Source organism: Tachysurus vachellii, chromosome 2 (assembly GCF_030014155.1).
Source record: "Tachysurus vachellii isolate PV-2020 chromosome 2, HZAU_Pvac_v1, whole genome shotgun sequence".
NCBI lineage: Eukaryota > Metazoa > Chordata > Actinopteri > Siluriformes > Bagridae > Tachysurus > Tachysurus vachellii.
The window spans coordinates 35,134,746-35,151,776 of NC_083461.1; the positions used below are offsets into that span (position 1 = coordinate 35,134,746).

Genomic DNA, 17,031 nt, shown 5'->3' on the forward strand with positions numbered 1-17,031 from the left:
TTTACATGTTTTATCTAATGAAGATTTTTTTTTTGTAAATAAATATTTTCAAGTAATGATCAGACTGAAATTATATATTTGCTTGCATATTGTTAGAGCTTTTTAGCAGTGAAAATAGTGCAGTCAGGTTTTAGATCCATGTGTCACTGATCGTCATTCCGTATTTACACAGTGAAATGTGAGCGTATGAGATGTAGTTTCCAAGTTAATCGCACGTATCATTTTATGTAGTTGCTTTCTTAATGTTGGGGTAGACGTGTGTAGTGTTAATGACTTCAAACTCAAGTTAAAATTATGAAATATAAACAGTCCAACAGCACTAGAATCGAACAATTCTGTACTTGACAAAGGTAAGTTACTATTGAAATTATCACTGTTAATACTGTCTTGCATAAATCACAGCGTCGACTGTATGTTTCGAAAAACATTTTTGACTAGGATTTATATCGTCGCTGTCAGGCGGAATCCTCGTATCTCCAAAACCGTTATTTTTCAGGAAATTAAAAAAACGCCGTACCTTATCTGCAGTGCACAGGGTTTAGTCCGCGTTACAGTGGATTGTCTTGCGCTAAATTCCTGTCCTCAGACGAGCACCAGAACTAGCGGGGGTCAAGATTTTTTTTCTTTGAGCCCAGTGTTTTGAAGACATTTACCTCAGAAGACGTGTTGATTCGTTGCGACTCTTCTTGAGGAGAAATATGCCGTGAAGCTCTCCCACGGAGTGAGGAAGAGGTGGACAGTTGAAGTGTCCAATGGAGTTATGAGATTTGCGCTCAAGCTATTTTCAAGACTTTAGATTGGTTAATAACTTGTAAAAATAACAGACCCACGTGGGGACTGACCAATAGCATCGATATGTGAAAAAATATGAAATTGACCAAATTTGGACATACTAGGTTTCCGCCCGACAGCGACGATATGCTATATAAAATATACAATGCATATTCTTTCTCTCAGTCTTTCTCTAAATCAGGTTAAAAAAAAAAAAGTCAAAACTGTCAAAATAGTATTTGTTTCTTCATGTGATCCTGATTTATTATTCCTTAGTATCTAATTTTGTAAGTATGCAATCAGTCAATTATTTTTTTTTTTTTTATGTGCATGCATGTATGTGCTTGTGTTTGTCATAGGTCTTTGTCGAACTTGTGAAATCTTTGGAGCAAGTGCTCTTGTGTTGGGAAGCCTGCATCATGTCGGTGACAAACAATTCCAAGCCCTGAGTGTCTCTTCTGAGCTGTGGCTTCCTCTGATGGAGGTGTGTTTCTGTTTAAGTCCATTTTACCATAAGAGCTGGTGCCAATTCAAATGCTCTCCTATGTTGTCAGTGTAGAATTTCACAACAGATGAACGGGCATCTGGTTAATGTGCATCCCAAGCATGTTCTATTTCTGCAGTGTGCCTTGTGCAACAACAGGGTGTCGTTTCTACATGAAAAACAATACTGAATACTTTATTCCTGACATATAAATAAATGAAAGTAAAAGTGACGTGACATACTCAGAATTCGTTTTCTGCATTTAACCCATCCAAAGTGCACACACAGCAGTGAACACACACACAGCAGTGAACACACACACAGCAGTGAACACACACACAGCAGTGAACACACACAGCAGTGAACACACACACAGCAGTGAACACACACACAGCAGTGAACACACACCCGGAGCAGTGGGCAGCCATTTATGCTGCGGCGCCCGGGGAGCAGTTGGGGGGGTTCGGTGCCTTGCTCAAGGGCACCTCAGTCGTGGCTGGCCCGAGACTCGAACCCACAACCTCAGGGTTAGGAGTCAGACTCTCTAACTATTAGGCCACGACTTCGCCGTAATGCAGGAGTGAGAATATAATTAATTTAACCACCTTTAGGCAGATTTATTTTGATCTGAATGTCTGCTCAGATATTTGCATCGCAGCAAATCCAGAGATAATTTTTATCTTAATATGAAAACATCAAGATGCAAATAATAAAAGGTTTTTTTTATTGATTTAGTGACTCCACCATCTTCTCATATATTCCCTTATTTGAGCGATGCATAACATTCATGCTGGTGTTTTATCAATTGAAAATCCATTTCATGAATAAATATTTACCTGTGATGATAAGATTGGAAAAATGCTTGCATATTGTGTGAGCTTTTTATTGCACATAGGCCAGTCGACCATTAAGGTTGCAAAACCATCTGTCACTGACTCTTAGTCAATATGTGCCTAAAAGACTGCATTGTGAATGTATAAGATGTGATTTATTACAGTTAAATTGTTAAATCATTAACAGGAGTAGAGCTGGACAGGTTTTTAACTATATTTGGTAAATGATCATTGAACCGGATTGAAATGGTCATCATATGTTTAATATGGATATAAGTTGTGGTTTTTAAAAGCCTTTCTGATTTGGATTTATATAATGGTAATAAACAAACAGAATTTTCAGTCTCATTCCCTATACAGCTTTTAAGAAAAAAAAATATTTTTTTTTGGATTTTCTGGTTGGTTGCCTTTTGTAAAATTTGAGACAACGGACTATTTACAACTTTCTAGCAACAGCGTAGGTAACTTCCATGCGTTCACACATTTTTGGCCATATAAGTATATCTGAAAATTATTTATGATTAGTTTTCAGTTCAGTGGGGGCACGGTGGCTTAGTGGTTAGCACGTTTGCCTCACACCTCCAGGGTCGGGGTCCGATTCCCGCCACCACCTTGTGTGTGTGGAGTTTGCATGTTCTCCCCGTGCCTCGGGGGTTTCCTCCGGGTACTCCGGTTTCCTCCCCCGGTCCAAATACATGCATGGTAGGTTGATTGGCATCTCTGGAAAATTGTCCCTAGTGTGTGATTGCGTGAGTGAATGAGAGTGTGTGTGTGTGTGTGTGTGCCCTGCGATGGGTTGGCACTCCGTCCAGGGTGTATCCTGCCTTGATGCCCGATGACGCCTGAGATAGGCACAGGCTCCCCGTGACCCGAGGTAGTTCGGATAAGCGGTAGAAGATGAATGAATGATTGAGTTTTCAGTTCAATACAATTCAAGTTTATTTGTATAGCGCTTTTTACAATGGACATTGTCTCAAAGCAGCTTTACAGAACATAAACATAGAACAGAAGATAAACATAAGGAATAATATAAAGAATTAATATAATAAAAATTCAAAATATATATAGTTATAGTTATATATATATATATATATATATATATTTACATTAAGACATTGACTGGTGCAAATTTGCCAATTAGTTCTGTGGTGTTCCATTTATGATATCTACCGTTTAATTTTGACATTTGAAACATGAATTCCTAATTTTCCATTAAAGTTGTCTCAGTTACCTACAGTATTTTAATACTTGAACAAAAATATAACTCGTCAAAGCAGGACAGCTGGTCAAAACAATCACCAACCAATATATTAGGAACACTCTGGAGCAAGACCAGGGACAAGAGTCTAAAGGTCTCATGGGCCCAGACCCTTTTAGGTTCAGTGAAACTGCATAGAATAGACTACACACACACACACACAGTGTCACTTAAAGGTTTGTGAACCCTTTAGGTTCAGTGAAACTGCATAGAATAGACTACACACACACACACACACACACATACACACACATACAACAAAATCCCAGTGTTGAAGCTCTAATGCTAAACGTAATTTCACAGCACAGGCAAGGGAAGCTAAATCAGAGAAAGATTTTATTCCTCTCCTTCAAAGTTAAACAGCAGGTTATTACGATCCATATAGAAAACAAAATAATCATACACTTAATTTTGGTCCAACAAGAAGCTACAGACACTACATCTTCCCACAGACAGTTAAATCATCTAGCTTAATAGTCATCATGATGGATGTAATAAGCAATGATTCCCAATACTGTTGCCAACTGCCCCAAGCTTAACGGTGTGATGTACAGTATGGTCATCAAACATGCTGTATTTTTTCAGGAATCTGACATACCAAACATAAAAAAAAAGCATAACCAAGCATAAATTTAGTAATATTTAAGTCACATCTTACTACAATGGTCTTCACTATTTTTTTCATGTGAGCCACACTGATAGGACAAAGTCAATATGAGAGCCACTTTCACCACAAAGTATGCCAAGTTATTCAGTCTTAAATAGCTTATCTGCTTAAATACAATGTACAATATTGCAATACAATAATTACTCGAGTTGCGGATGATGCATGCTCCACATCAGTTACCTCTTTTGTCACTGTCACATTGCTTTGTTGCTGTTCATTTTGTGCGCGGGATTGTTCGATAAGAAATCGATCCATTTTTTAGTCCGTGTGTACAGTAAACACAAGTTGTTAACTAGCATGAAACACAAACTAGCTTCAAAACAAACTAGCAAAAACTGGCTATTGTGGAACGCAGTGAGTCAGTGACGAGTCAAATAATATATATAAATATATATTATTATTTGTAATAGAGCACATTCGTTTTTCTATGCTTCATTGATTGTTTTTAATGTTATTTAAATGAAAAATAAATTTTAACCACATGATCATATCATCGTATTATTTACTGCCTTGCGAGCCGCATATTAAAGCTTGGCGAGCCGCAGGAGGCTCGCGAGCCGCGCAATGAGTAACACTGGCTTACTACATTGTCAAATATCAATGGGGTGTGTGAATTTTCATCTTTTGATCCGTCTGTCTGTTCGTCCTCAGGTATGTTTGAAGTATGGAATTTTCAGAATTAATAAGCTATACATCTTAACTTTGACATTTGAAAATGGTATACAAGGAACGAGATCATGGTCTGGACTCTTGGTTAGATGGTTTACATGATTTGTATTTTCTCACAGGTGAAGCCCTTGGAACTGGCAGATTTTCTTCAGCTGAAGCAAAGAGAGGGTTACAGTATCATTGGAGTGGAACAGACAGCCAACAGCCAGAGTTTGCAAAGCTATAGGTTTCCAGAGAAAACGCTACTGCTGTTAGGGTAATAACATCATGTTTGTCAAGAGTGTATGCGATCACTAAAGCTCTAATGTTTACTGGAAGGCCCTGTGCATATTGTGTGCATCTCTTTGGGAGCTGACACTGCAGTTGAATGTTATGAGCCTAATTGATATTGTTCTCAAGGGGAAATCTCTTCGCAGCTACATGTTGGAGACAGAATAGACTTGTCCCTGCATGCAGGACTTTCGTCAGCAACACTACGTATACCATATGAAAATATAAACTAAAAAAATCCATAAAACATATAGCATAAAACCTACTGAAACATTTAACCCATAATTCAGTTGCAACACTATTCATCTTCACTCTGAGGCTTAGAGAAATTTTACAGTGCTTAACAGCAATCAAATCTCAACAATTATTGTGGCCTTTCCTGTGAATGTCTTTACTGCTATATTCACATCAGTGTTTATACAATATATATGTGTCTTGTTTAAGAAAAAAGACCTCCTCTGCAGTATTTGTGGGTCTAAAATCCATGCATAATGGATAATAGGATAACATTTTGATAAATCCTTAAATACAGATTTTCATAAATCTGCTCTAACTAAAAAAATGCTGCTTTCTTAAAATCTTAAACCTCAAGGCAAAAACGATATCTTAGGCAAAAATATCCTTGCATCCCTTATAGTACTCACACAAATACCTGTCGTTTTATCACTGATATTCACATTTACATAAGCTTGGTTTAGATTCCGGGGGCACGGTGGCTTAGTGGTTAGCACGTTCGCCTCACACCTCCAGGGTTGGGGGTTCGATTCCCGCCTCCGCCTTGTGTGTGTGGAGTTTGCATGTTCTCCCCGTGCCTCGGGGGTTTCCTCCGGGTACTCCGGTTTCCTCCCCGGCCCAAAGACATGCATGGTAGGTTGATTGGCATCTCTGGAAAATTGTCCCTAGTGTGTGATTGCGTGAGTGTGTGTGTGTGTGCCCTGTAATGGGTTGGCACTCCGTCCAGGGTGTATCCTGCCTTGATGCCCTATGACGCCTGAGATAGGCACAGGCTCCCTGTGACCCGAGGTAGTTCGGATAAGCGGTAGAAGATGAATGAAATGAATGAATGGTTTAGATTCCTTAATCATTTGTAGGCTGTTGATGTTTAATGGCCCTGTACAGGCCCTGTTTGGTTGGGTGCCACATATTTAATTGCTTTCTGTTATGTGTATTAATTTACCTAACTACGTCATGCAGATGTAATTGTTCAATATCAATTATCCCCTTCATATCTTTTACTATTAGGAATGAACGAGAAGGCATTCCTGCAGAACTCTTGCAGTTGTTGGACGTGTGTGTGGAGATTCCTCAGCAAGGAGTGACCCGCTCTCTCAACGTTCATGTGAGCGCCGCACTGTTGGTGTGGGAATACACTAGACAGCATTTGGGTCCTGACCCATCCTCTTAATTACTTTGCTTTGAAATAGCCCGTTTATGATGAAGAGTCAGGATCTGAGATCAGTGGACAGTGTAAATTACACAAAAATCACGGTCAACATTTTTCATAATAAAATGTACATTTTCTCTGAGATTAATAAAGTTATCTATCTATCCATCTGTCCGAGTTTATCTATCTATCCATCTGTCCGAGTTTCGTTCTCACCTTATCAACATGCTCTGAGAACTACAGCCTTCATATATATGTAATGTCATATTTTACTCAAAAAATAAGCTCTCTTATTTGGTCCTGAGAGAATATTAAAGGAATAGCGGGTAAATAAATATGGCAAATAAAACTGAAAAAATGTCGAATGTATTTCTCTTTAGACTTCTGTTTATATCAAACTTTTTATAAAAATGTAAAATTATAGAACATACAAATACTTGAGACATTCAAATAAAATGAGATCCTTAAACGCCAACCTAACTGTGGGAAATTAAACATCTGAGTGGTTTAAAGGCATCAGCAGCATTATTTACTTTTCTTTTCCCATTTGTTTTGTTAAGTGTTTGATTTTCCACCTTTGTCAGTCGAAGCAAATGTAGGTCTGTGTATGCAGATGTTTTCATCTGTCCCGCCCCTGTGTACACTCTACACACACCTGAGGATAAACACCATGGTCAAAAAGGAAGGAAGGAGATCATGCACAAGGCTCCAAGCCAAAACCTACTAGTTACTTTACTATGTTTTTTCTTACATTCATAGTTTGCCTGTGCCTAAATGGCCACCTTCCTTCAAACACTAACGCGGAGAAATACTGAATACCGTTTTTTTTTTCAACTTGTTTTGCAATTCTTGAGTCAGTTTAAATGGACAACATATGGTTGGATGCCAGCTATCGTTTCCTGCGTGAAACGCGAACCTCGTGGAGAAACTCGACCGGTTCTGTGCTGACTTTCTCTCCGCGTGCGGCGCTGCTGTTGGAGGTGCTCATGGTGCTCATGTGTGTCGGAGCAGTAACAGGTAAACAGATCGATATGAATTATGTTGTTAATACTACAATACTCGGTCCTGTAGGCACAAAGATATAATTAGACCAAAGGAACCTTTTCTTTTGTTAAGTGCAGTTGTAAATCTGGTATTGGTTACTATTACTGTATATAGTTTTTCGTACCAAACCTTTTATTAACAATAAAAAGTATTTAAAGAAGCTAATGAACATGGAACAGTTGGCTAATAGACGGGTTTTCTGTTGCCTTTCAAGCACTGATTTCTCTTAAGGTTTAAATACAATTGGTCCACGATAGAAAGTGTCTCATTCTGTATTCTGAGATTCTTATTATTTGTTTAAACAAATGTTTGGGAACTCCACCATTTATATGCTTTTTTAATCATTATTATTATTACTACTACTACCATTATACCTCATGTTTGGCTCTTTTTAATGAATTTTAATCCTCTGTTATATTTATATTACACAATTTAATTAAAAAAAAAACACACACACACACACACACACACACATTACAACAAGTAATGAAATATCAACTGACACCAATTGTTTTCTTTTTGCACTCATACCACAATACATAGCTGCTAAGAGCATCTCCTTAAGAGAAGTGGTTTTGTGTGTCTAATGTTTGATTAAAATGTAAATGCATTCAATGCAGGTTATTTTAGAAATAATTATCTCTCTCTGCTGCCTGAAATATATTAAAACTGTATATTAATTGCTGTTAATGTACAATATGTAAAACAACAGATTGATGTAAATTCACTGACTTTTCTATTTGGTGTTTTCATTCATCTTTATCTAAAGAACAAGAGAATATTTTCCACTGTTCTGATTATATTTAAAACTCCTTTAAATTTTTGTTTGTTAGGAAATATCCTGGTCATCATGATCGTGGTGGCAACAAAGACGTTCCACTGTGTGACGTCTGTGCTCATTATAAATTTGGCAATCAGTGACTTCCTGGTTGGCATTGGTGTCATGCCATTTGTAGCTGTGTCTATCATGAATAATGGATGGGTGAACTGCACTGTTAGTAAGGCCATCTACGCATACATCTATATCATAAATGTGTGTTAAAGCCTACAAAATCACACTTCACACACATCCTTCATACTTACTGTACTAACGAAAGAAACCTGCATTAAAGATATTAAATGAAACTAAATAAAAGACCACATCAAGTTCCATGCCTGTCTGCCAAGAACAAACTAGATTGTTTAAGAATGAGTTAAAGACCATGTGATTTATTTAATCTATGTTTTGAGATGCTTTTCTGCTCACCACAGATGTAAAGAGTAATTATATGAGTTATTATATCCTTCCTAGCAAATCCAACCAATCTGGCCATTTCCTTTTGGCCCTTTATAAACAAGGCATTTCCACCAACAGAACTGTCACAGAGATAACATTTTTCCGCATTGTTAACCATAGATATAAACAATAGATGTCGCCTTGTATACGTCAGTACATTGGAACGAATGCGTCAACTGAGCCGCCATCTTGGTACAGGGGACCCTCTCCTCTTAATGCATTAGCGTCAATGTAGGCAAAGAAATAAAATCACCATAAATCGTCATGAATGCCATTTTCTAGTTTTTTTTGGTCGTTCCAAAGGTCAGACATGTATTTATCATTAAGTCCAGAGAAAATTTAAGGTTTTGATATTAAGATAATCTACTTTTTTCACAATATAATGCATTAGTGCTAGTAGGTCTTAGTTTGTTACTTACATTCTTCCACTTGAGTAAACTTTAAATGAACAATCACTACTTACCTTATAGCCTACTGCATGTAACACTGCTACAATGGTGTGACTATATGTTCATTTAAACATTTAAAATGTATTGGTTTATTAAATATGATACACAAAGCAATTTGCAGGTGGAAGCAAATCACAAATTTGAGAAGAACATAATGTGAAAGTTAGATAGTTGAGGTGCCGAAGACCGTTCAATCTTTTATTTATTCTTTTCCCGCAATATTTTTGCAATATTAAATAAGTAAAGTCACATAAACCAAAAAAAAAAACCCACAAAGTTTGACTTTGAGGCTGAACTGCCAACCTAACCGGTGACATCCTTCCAGGACTGTCAGCTGAGTTAACTATTTAAAAAAGTGTTCAGTATCCCTGCAACAACACGACCTTACAGAGTTTCTTCCTGACACTTTTGCTCTGCAGTTGCAGCAAGGTGTTGTCTCAACTTATGAAAGGCACAGACAACCGGTGACGTTAAGCTAAAGTGATGCTTGTCTATGCCATCTTGAGTCTCAACAACATGATCACAAAGACCAAATATGTCCTCAGAGCCTACTTCTGCTTTCACGACTCTGTTTAATAGAGACACTGGACACTGATGGGCTGCTGAGTTGATGTTAGAGGCCCGTCGGATGCAGTGCTGAGCCAAGCGAATCATTTTAACGGTACCAAAAACACAAATATCATATAAATACAATAAAAACAAAACAAATATAAACAGCAAGTCATATTATACATTTTTTTATTAACATAAGATAAAAAAATCCAAACCCTTTTCAGACATAATGTCATTAAATATGTCCTTAAGTGAAGTAACTTGATAAAAGAGCATTCTGCTTGTGTTAAGTCCAGGACAATCTAATAAAATATGTTTGACAGATAAGGGAATCTTACAGAACATACATAAAGTTGGGTCTTCACCTTTAAGCAAAAAAAAAGCATGGGTCAATTTTTAATGTCCTTATTAAAAGCTTCGGAATCTACAAACATTGTCTGTTTTCCTAACTGTCAAAAACTAATGAGTAACTAGCATGGATTAGCTGCGGTCGTTAACCAAGGACTAAAACAAACCAACGGAACAAGAAATATAATTTCCTAACATTCAATATCATAAAACACATTCTCACTTATGAAATGTAATCCCTTGCTGTCTGGTTTTTATATTTCTTTCATTTGAACAAGAAACGCAGCACAGAAGTCCGGCATCGTCCATGCATTTGAGGTAAAGGAGCACCGTACAAAGATGGCGGCGGTTTTCACGCATTTTTAGGACCCCAAGGCGACATCTACTGTATATATATCTATGATTGTTAATGTGAAGTTAAACTGAAGCTCCTGACTTGTATCTGCATGACATACAGTGTATGTACTGATTTTACTCTTTACAACCCCTGCAGGATTTATGTCTTTACGTGGGTTACACCTCCTCAGTCTACTGCAGTGCTTCAGTCCTAACACTTGCAGCTATTGCTTTGGATCGCTATTACTCCATTGTGGACTGTCTGCGCTATAATTCACGCTGTACTGCATGGCGAACTGGAGCAGCTGTACTATGGATCTGGCTTCAGGCCATGCTCACCAGTTGTCCACCTCTCCTAGGGTGGAGCAACATCAGCTTTGTGAACCCTATGTACAGCTGTGCTGTCAACTGGGCTAGCAGTCCCAGCTATACAGTTTTCATGGCAGCCCTGTGCTTTCTCCTTCCTGCCATAGTCATTCTCTTTTGCTATGTGAAGATTGTACGAGTAGCACATCACCATGCTCAAAGGATCCACAGCCTTCACCAGCACTTTCAACACAGCAGGGGCCACAACATATCGTCATCATTTGAATTATCCCACCAGTGTTCAACTGTGGACCTGGAACTGCATGAACCCTCCAGGCTCGTGTACTATGTAAGTGGAAGGTTTGTATCAGAATCTCAGTTCAATGATCCTCATCCCAAAGCAGATCTTACTGGCGAACCAACTTTAGAACATGAAGAGAAAATCAGCTCTAGACATTCTGGTCGACGTCTGCACACTTTCCTTGCTCACCTCCAGAGTGGTAGCACACTGCAGAACAGTCATTCCCAGCAACATGGTGTTGTGAGGCTTTTCATGGTTATTGCTGCTTTCTTTCTTTGCTGGACACCATACATCGGAGTCACATTGATACAGGCCACTGAGACTGCCCTCTCCCGATCAGTGAGCCAGGTGCCACCTGCTGCTGTCACTTTCTCATACTGGCTTGTGCTGTTCAACTCAGACATCAACCCATTACTGTATGCTCTACTCAGCAAGAGATTCCAGGGTGCACTGCAGAACCTAAAGAAGAAGATCCAGAACAGGTTGGGTATGGTTCAAAGGGCAGAAGATGGAAGAACAGATGGAGAAAGGGGAAGGTTCACTACTCCCAATAATGTAATAGCCAGTGTCACCAATCAGAATTGCCAAGCTAGTGGACCACATCGCAATGAGTCTGTATACTCCTCTGTTTTCACAATGAATACAACTTTTCCCAAAGTCTATAAGCAAGAAGCAAATGAAGTCCTTTTGCCAGGAAGTATGTTATCATCATCTTCTTTTCCTACTCCTTCCTCTTCCCTTTGTCACAAGTGCAGCAGAAATAACCCAGAAAAGTCGGATTGCCTGCAGGTTCCCTCAAAGCCACAAGGGTGGGACAAACTACACAGTACCTCTGCAATCAAGGAGAGACATGCAACTTTTTTTTATGGCCAGATAGCAGTGCAAGTGGAACAGGAAATTAGCTGAGCCTGCTGAGGTTTGACAGCAAAAAAAATCTGAACTTGCATGATACAGTAATTGAAATATTATAATTTAGAAATTACTACTGAATGAATTGTATTAGCGCTTCTGGTTGCATTAAATGATATGATGATTGACTGTAAATTATGGTTATTTATGCCCGAATTTAAAATCTGACGATCCGAAGCTTTAATAAATGTTCTTGTAAGCAAATGTTCTTGGAAGCAGTACAAGTTAATTTTGTTTTACACTTAGGTCAGAAGTTAAAACTGTCTACCAAGATTATTTCTGTAATCTAAACAGTCATGCTTATAAAATCAGTATATTTTATAGTGTGGTTAAGTTATAAAAGAAAAGCAGAGATATGTACAAAAGTAATAGATCATAAATGGGTAATAAGACTAGCAAAGACGTGAATGTATAATGATATGGGCTGTTAACATTAATGAGGAGCTGTACGCAGTGTAGTGTGATCTCATTTAATATGTAAAGCTGATTACTGAGTCATTTTACCCCTTTGTACTTTTTTTAGTACCGCGTATAAATAATATGCATGCGCTTCATACAAAGGCAAACATTTTCTGGATTATATTTAAGTTATAGTTGATTTTGATGTGTACTTTAGGTCATTGCCTTGCTGGAACGCTTTTTGACAGAGGACAGAAAGTGTTGTGCCAAAATATCTATTAGTAGCTATTCATTTTCCTGCCTATCATGACAAGTACCTTTGGCCCAGCTGAAAAGAAGCAGCCCTAAAGCATAATGCTACCCCTACCATACTTCTCTGTCGGTATGTATGCACCGTCTTGCAGTTTGTTTGGCAAATCTTTGTGGAGCATGGCTCTCAGTAATCAGAATCACTGTAATGGATGGCAGGTGTATGCCATTTACATCAAGTCTAATTTTGAATGTGACTGGTTAACTTTGAGGACGGTTAAAGCTCACATTATGAAAGGGTGTGCAGACTTATTAAATCAGATTGTACGTGTGTTGATCTAAAGTGTTTCCGATTATAAATGACTTCTATTTTTGCCTGGATTTTTGTTCGTTGAAATATCACGTTAACGACGTTCAGTAACAAGTTTGACGTTTACGTATGTTGTTATTTCTGTCTTAATATTTTAAAAAAACCTGCAATTTTGTATGGGTGTGTAGACTTTTTGTATTTACTGTATTTCAAAACAGAATCTTCCATCAAAATAAATAAATGTCCAGAAACCTGACCAACACTACTATGGAAAACAGAGAAAGAGAGAAATTCATTTATTTAAGGAAAAAATAAATCCTCTGCATCAACATTTTTCTATTTTTAAAAGAAAATCAAGCTTCCATAATTAAAAGAAGAATAAACAAATTCCATAGATAAACCTATTGAATCTGAAGAGGTCAATAAAGCACCTGGTTGAGACAGCTGCCCTTTACATCTCTATACATGTCTATACTGTACATCACCCAAGACCACAATGATCACAAATAGACTATAATTACATAGTGGTCCCAGTAGCCCAGAGGTACTAGACAAGGAAGCCCACTCTCACCTGTTACTTGCCATATTTGTAGAAACAGTAGCCGCAACATCCAGACAAAGTACAGATATTAAAAGGATTAAGACAATAAATATTGCAATGTGGTGAAATTTCACCAGAATTTCTAAATACTCCAGATTATCCAATTACTCAATTAATTGGAATAAATCCACAAGGCTCTGAACATGAACTAATTAGAAAGTACACTTGAATAGCTGATCATACCCAGAAGCACTGGCTACATCACATACTGTAACTCCTCCCAGCTGTCAGACATACAAAAACTCAACTACATATGAAGGAATTTCTATGGAGTCGTAGCAGAATGTTTTTATAATTGATTACTCTCACTCACTCATCTTCTACCGCTTATCCGAACTACCTCGGGTCACGGGGAGCCTGTGCCTATCTCAGGCGTCATCGGGCATCAAGGCAGGATACACCCTGGACGGAGTGCCAACCCATCACAGGGCGCACACACACTTCAAATTTCACATTGATTATAAAATACTATTACTAACGTATAAAGCACTTAATGATCACACGCCACCATACGTGAGTAATGGCAGGGTCAGGGTTCTTACAGAGCCCTACAGTTGTGGATCAGCCTTCCAATTAGTGTTCGGGACTCAGACAAAGTCTCAGCGTTTAAGTCCAGGCTAAAAACACATTTGTTTAGTTTAGCTTTTTATAAATAGCTTTTCTTAGGTAAAGGAGCAGATCTGGATGGTTCATGGGCATAGAGTGTTTGGTGAACTGGGATGTCTGGATGCTGTCGGCTTACCACCCTTGCAAGTCGCTCAGGTTTGCAGACTGTGGAGTGATGGGACGCTTTACATCCCATAAAGCCATCATGACTGTGTCACCTTTTGGTTCTAGCCTTTTAGGTTCTATCTCTGTTTGCACAAGAAACCCCTCATTGCCCTCTGGACGCTCTTCTGAATTCAGGACTACATCAGCAGACTGGACAGTAGAGTTAAACAATGGAGAAAAACATTTCTGTCTCCTTGATCATCCCTGGCTCTCTTTCAGCTCTCCTCCTGGAAGCCCCTTTCATCTCACCAGGTGCAGTCATTCACCACAGCCTGAAAACAACATTAAGCTAGGTAAAATGTTCCTCCAGGGACTAAAAATCTCTGAATATCAGTTATTCTGCATGTCCTTCCTTGAAATGTAGATTTCTTTACCATTGTGTTTGTAGTTGACAGAGCTGTTAACACCAGAGCTGTTTGGCAGGTTCAAAGCACGTCCTTCCAACAATTTTAAAAGAATAAACATCCTTCCCCACCAATCAACGTTCAAAAAAACATACCCAAGGCCTTTGTTAGGGGTTCAATCAATTCCCATCCATCCATGTATTTATACAAGTATGAATCCTCACTTCTTCTTCATGTACTTTCGGCTTTGCCCGTTTTTTCCACCTAACTCTATCCTCATCATCCTCTACTCTTGCACCAATTCAACTTCATATCCTCTTTTTGCACATCCATATGTCTCCTCTTTGGCCTTCCTCTTGGCCTCTTACCTGGCAGCTCCATCTCCAACATCCTTCTACCAATATAACCATCTCCTTTCTCTGTACATGTCCTAACCATCTCAATCTATCCTCTCTGTCCTTGTCCCCAAAACAGCCAACCTGAGCTGTCCCTCTGATGTGCTCGTTCCTAATCCTGTCCATCCTCGTCACTTCTAAAGAGAACCTCAACATCCTCATCTCTGCTACCTCCATCTCTGCCTCATGTCTTTTCCTCACTGCTACAGTCTCTAACCCACACAGCAGAGCTGCTCTCACTACTGTCTTGTACACCTTTCCTTTGATTCTTGCTGACACTCTTCTGTCACACACAACACTCCTGACACTTTTGTCCACCCACTTCAACCCACCTGCACTCACCTGTCCCACACCTCTTCAGCGTCCTGTCTGACTTCATCTGTCAACCTGTCCATCACCATAGCAAACAAGAAGGGACTCAAAGCCGATCCTTGGTGTAGCCCCATCTTCACCTTGAACTCCTCTGTCTGACCTACAGCACATTTCACTGCTGCTCACAAATATCCACTTCCTTTCTTAGCCTAGCTTCCACTACTCTTTCAGATAGCTTCATTGTGTGGCTCATCAACGTTATACCTCTGTAGTTGCTACAACTCTGCACATCACCCTTGTTCTTAAAGATCGACACTAGTCAACTTCTCAATCTCGAAAATCCTGTTGAACAATCTAAATAGAAACTCTACTGTCTCAGCTTGTCTCAGCTTCTGTCTGAATTCCTCACAAGTCTTCCACCACTTGGTATTTTTTCTAGCTTTCCTCTCCTCTTCTTCCTGACCACCAGAGACATCTTACACATCACCATCCGATGCTGTCTGGATACACACTCTGCCAGAGAGACATGGACACAGGGATTTTTTTATATTTTGTATAATTCCTAATGTGTTTTAATGAATGAAATGAAATTCATAATCTGCATTAGAACTAAGTCTGCAATTAGACCAACCATGTGCACATCACCCGGCACTAATCTGAAGCACTTCCAGTTAAACAGTTGCAAAAAATGTTAACAACTTTTGATCCGATTTAAAATGCGTGTGCAAGCTGCATAATGTATTAAAATCTAAGATGTATATTGTTACTTTTATTCTGAAAATGACTTGCAACATGGTTCTTCTGGTTGTTTCTTTAAGAATAGCACAAAGCAAACGATCCTGCCATCATATTAGTAACATCAAGATTATTATCATTAGAACATCGGTTGTTAATCTTAGTCATCATTTTATTGTAAATAAATTTATTGTGAATTGTAAATAACAACATAATTTATTTTTTACATTTCTGTTTAACATTTATCGGATAAGCGGTAGAAAATGAGTGAGAGATGAGTGAGAGAGCGTGTTTAACATTTATTTTCCATAAGTCAAAATGAAATTCATTAAAAAAAATCCATGTGGAAATTGAGCTCTTGTCAAAAGGATTCCACACTAAAACGGCTTGTCATAAAAGTGTGTAAAAGAGTGTAAAAGTGTGTAAAAGAGTGTAAAAGTGTGTAAAAGTGTGTAAAAGAGTGTAAAAAGGAATGACAGATTTCTGACATCATGAACTGTGACTCGTCCGTTCACAGGCAGTTTTGCAATCCACACTCTAATGTGCATATTTTATATTTGCAGAAAATGTTTATGTTGTGAATTTTGTTCAATAAGGTCTGTGGAGTTATGAGTTATGTACTGCTTCCTGATAGATAGATAGATAGATAGATAGATAGATAGATAGATAGATAGATAGATAGATAGATAGATGGTTGGGTGGATAGATAGATAGATAGATAGATAGATAGATAGATAGAAAGATAGATAGAGAATAGATAGATATAATGATAGATAGATGGTTGGGTGGATAGATAGATAGATAGATAGATAGATAGATAGATAGATAGATAGATAGATAGATAGATAGATAGATGGTTGGGTGGATAGATAGATAGATAGATAGATAGATAGATAGATAGATAGATAGATAGATAGATAGATAGATAGATAGATGGTTGGGTGGATAGATAGATAGATAGATAGATAGATAGATAGATAGATAGATAGATAGATAGATAGATAGATAGATAGATAGATGGATGGATGGTTGGGTGGATAGATAGATAGGTAGATAGA

General features: G+C 38.2%; 2 protein-coding genes across 3 annotated transcripts in view; both read left to right on the forward strand.

Annotated features, from left to right (window-relative positions):
• tarbp1 (TAR (HIV-1) RNA binding protein 1) overlaps nucleotides 1–6,500 on the forward strand; it is a 42,733-nt gene extending 36,233 nt beyond the window's left edge. Inside the window, exons 27-29 of the mRNA XM_060864433.1 lie at nucleotides 1,131–1,255; nucleotides 4,802–4,938; nucleotides 6,195–6,500. Coding sequence (XP_060720416.1) covers nucleotides 1,131–1,255; nucleotides 4,802–4,938; nucleotides 6,195–6,357 — 425 coding nt within the window. The 3' untranslated portion in view covers nucleotides 6,358–6,500. The remainder of the gene's footprint in view (nucleotides 1–1,130; nucleotides 1,256–4,801; nucleotides 4,939–6,194) is intronic.
• Nucleotides 6,501–7,037: 537 nt separating this feature from the next.
• On the forward strand, nucleotides 7,038–13,071 carry LOC132841853 (G-protein coupled receptor 161). Of its 2 annotated transcripts, none has more exons than XM_060864444.1 (3): nucleotides 7,038–7,353; nucleotides 8,214–8,413; nucleotides 10,499–13,071. In XM_060864444.1, exons 1-3 carry the CDS (start codon nucleotides 7,200–7,202, stop codon nucleotides 11,852–11,854), a joined length of 1,710 nt encoding a protein of 569 aa, XP_060720427.1. In that variant the 5' UTR covers nucleotides 7,038–7,199; the 3' UTR covers nucleotides 11,855–13,071. The 2 variants fall into 2 exon arrangements, with proteins under 2 accessions (XP_060720427.1, XP_060720428.1); XM_060864445.1 differs by having other exon boundaries at nucleotides 8,214–8,374.
• Nucleotides 13,072–17,031: the final 3,960 nt, after the last annotated feature.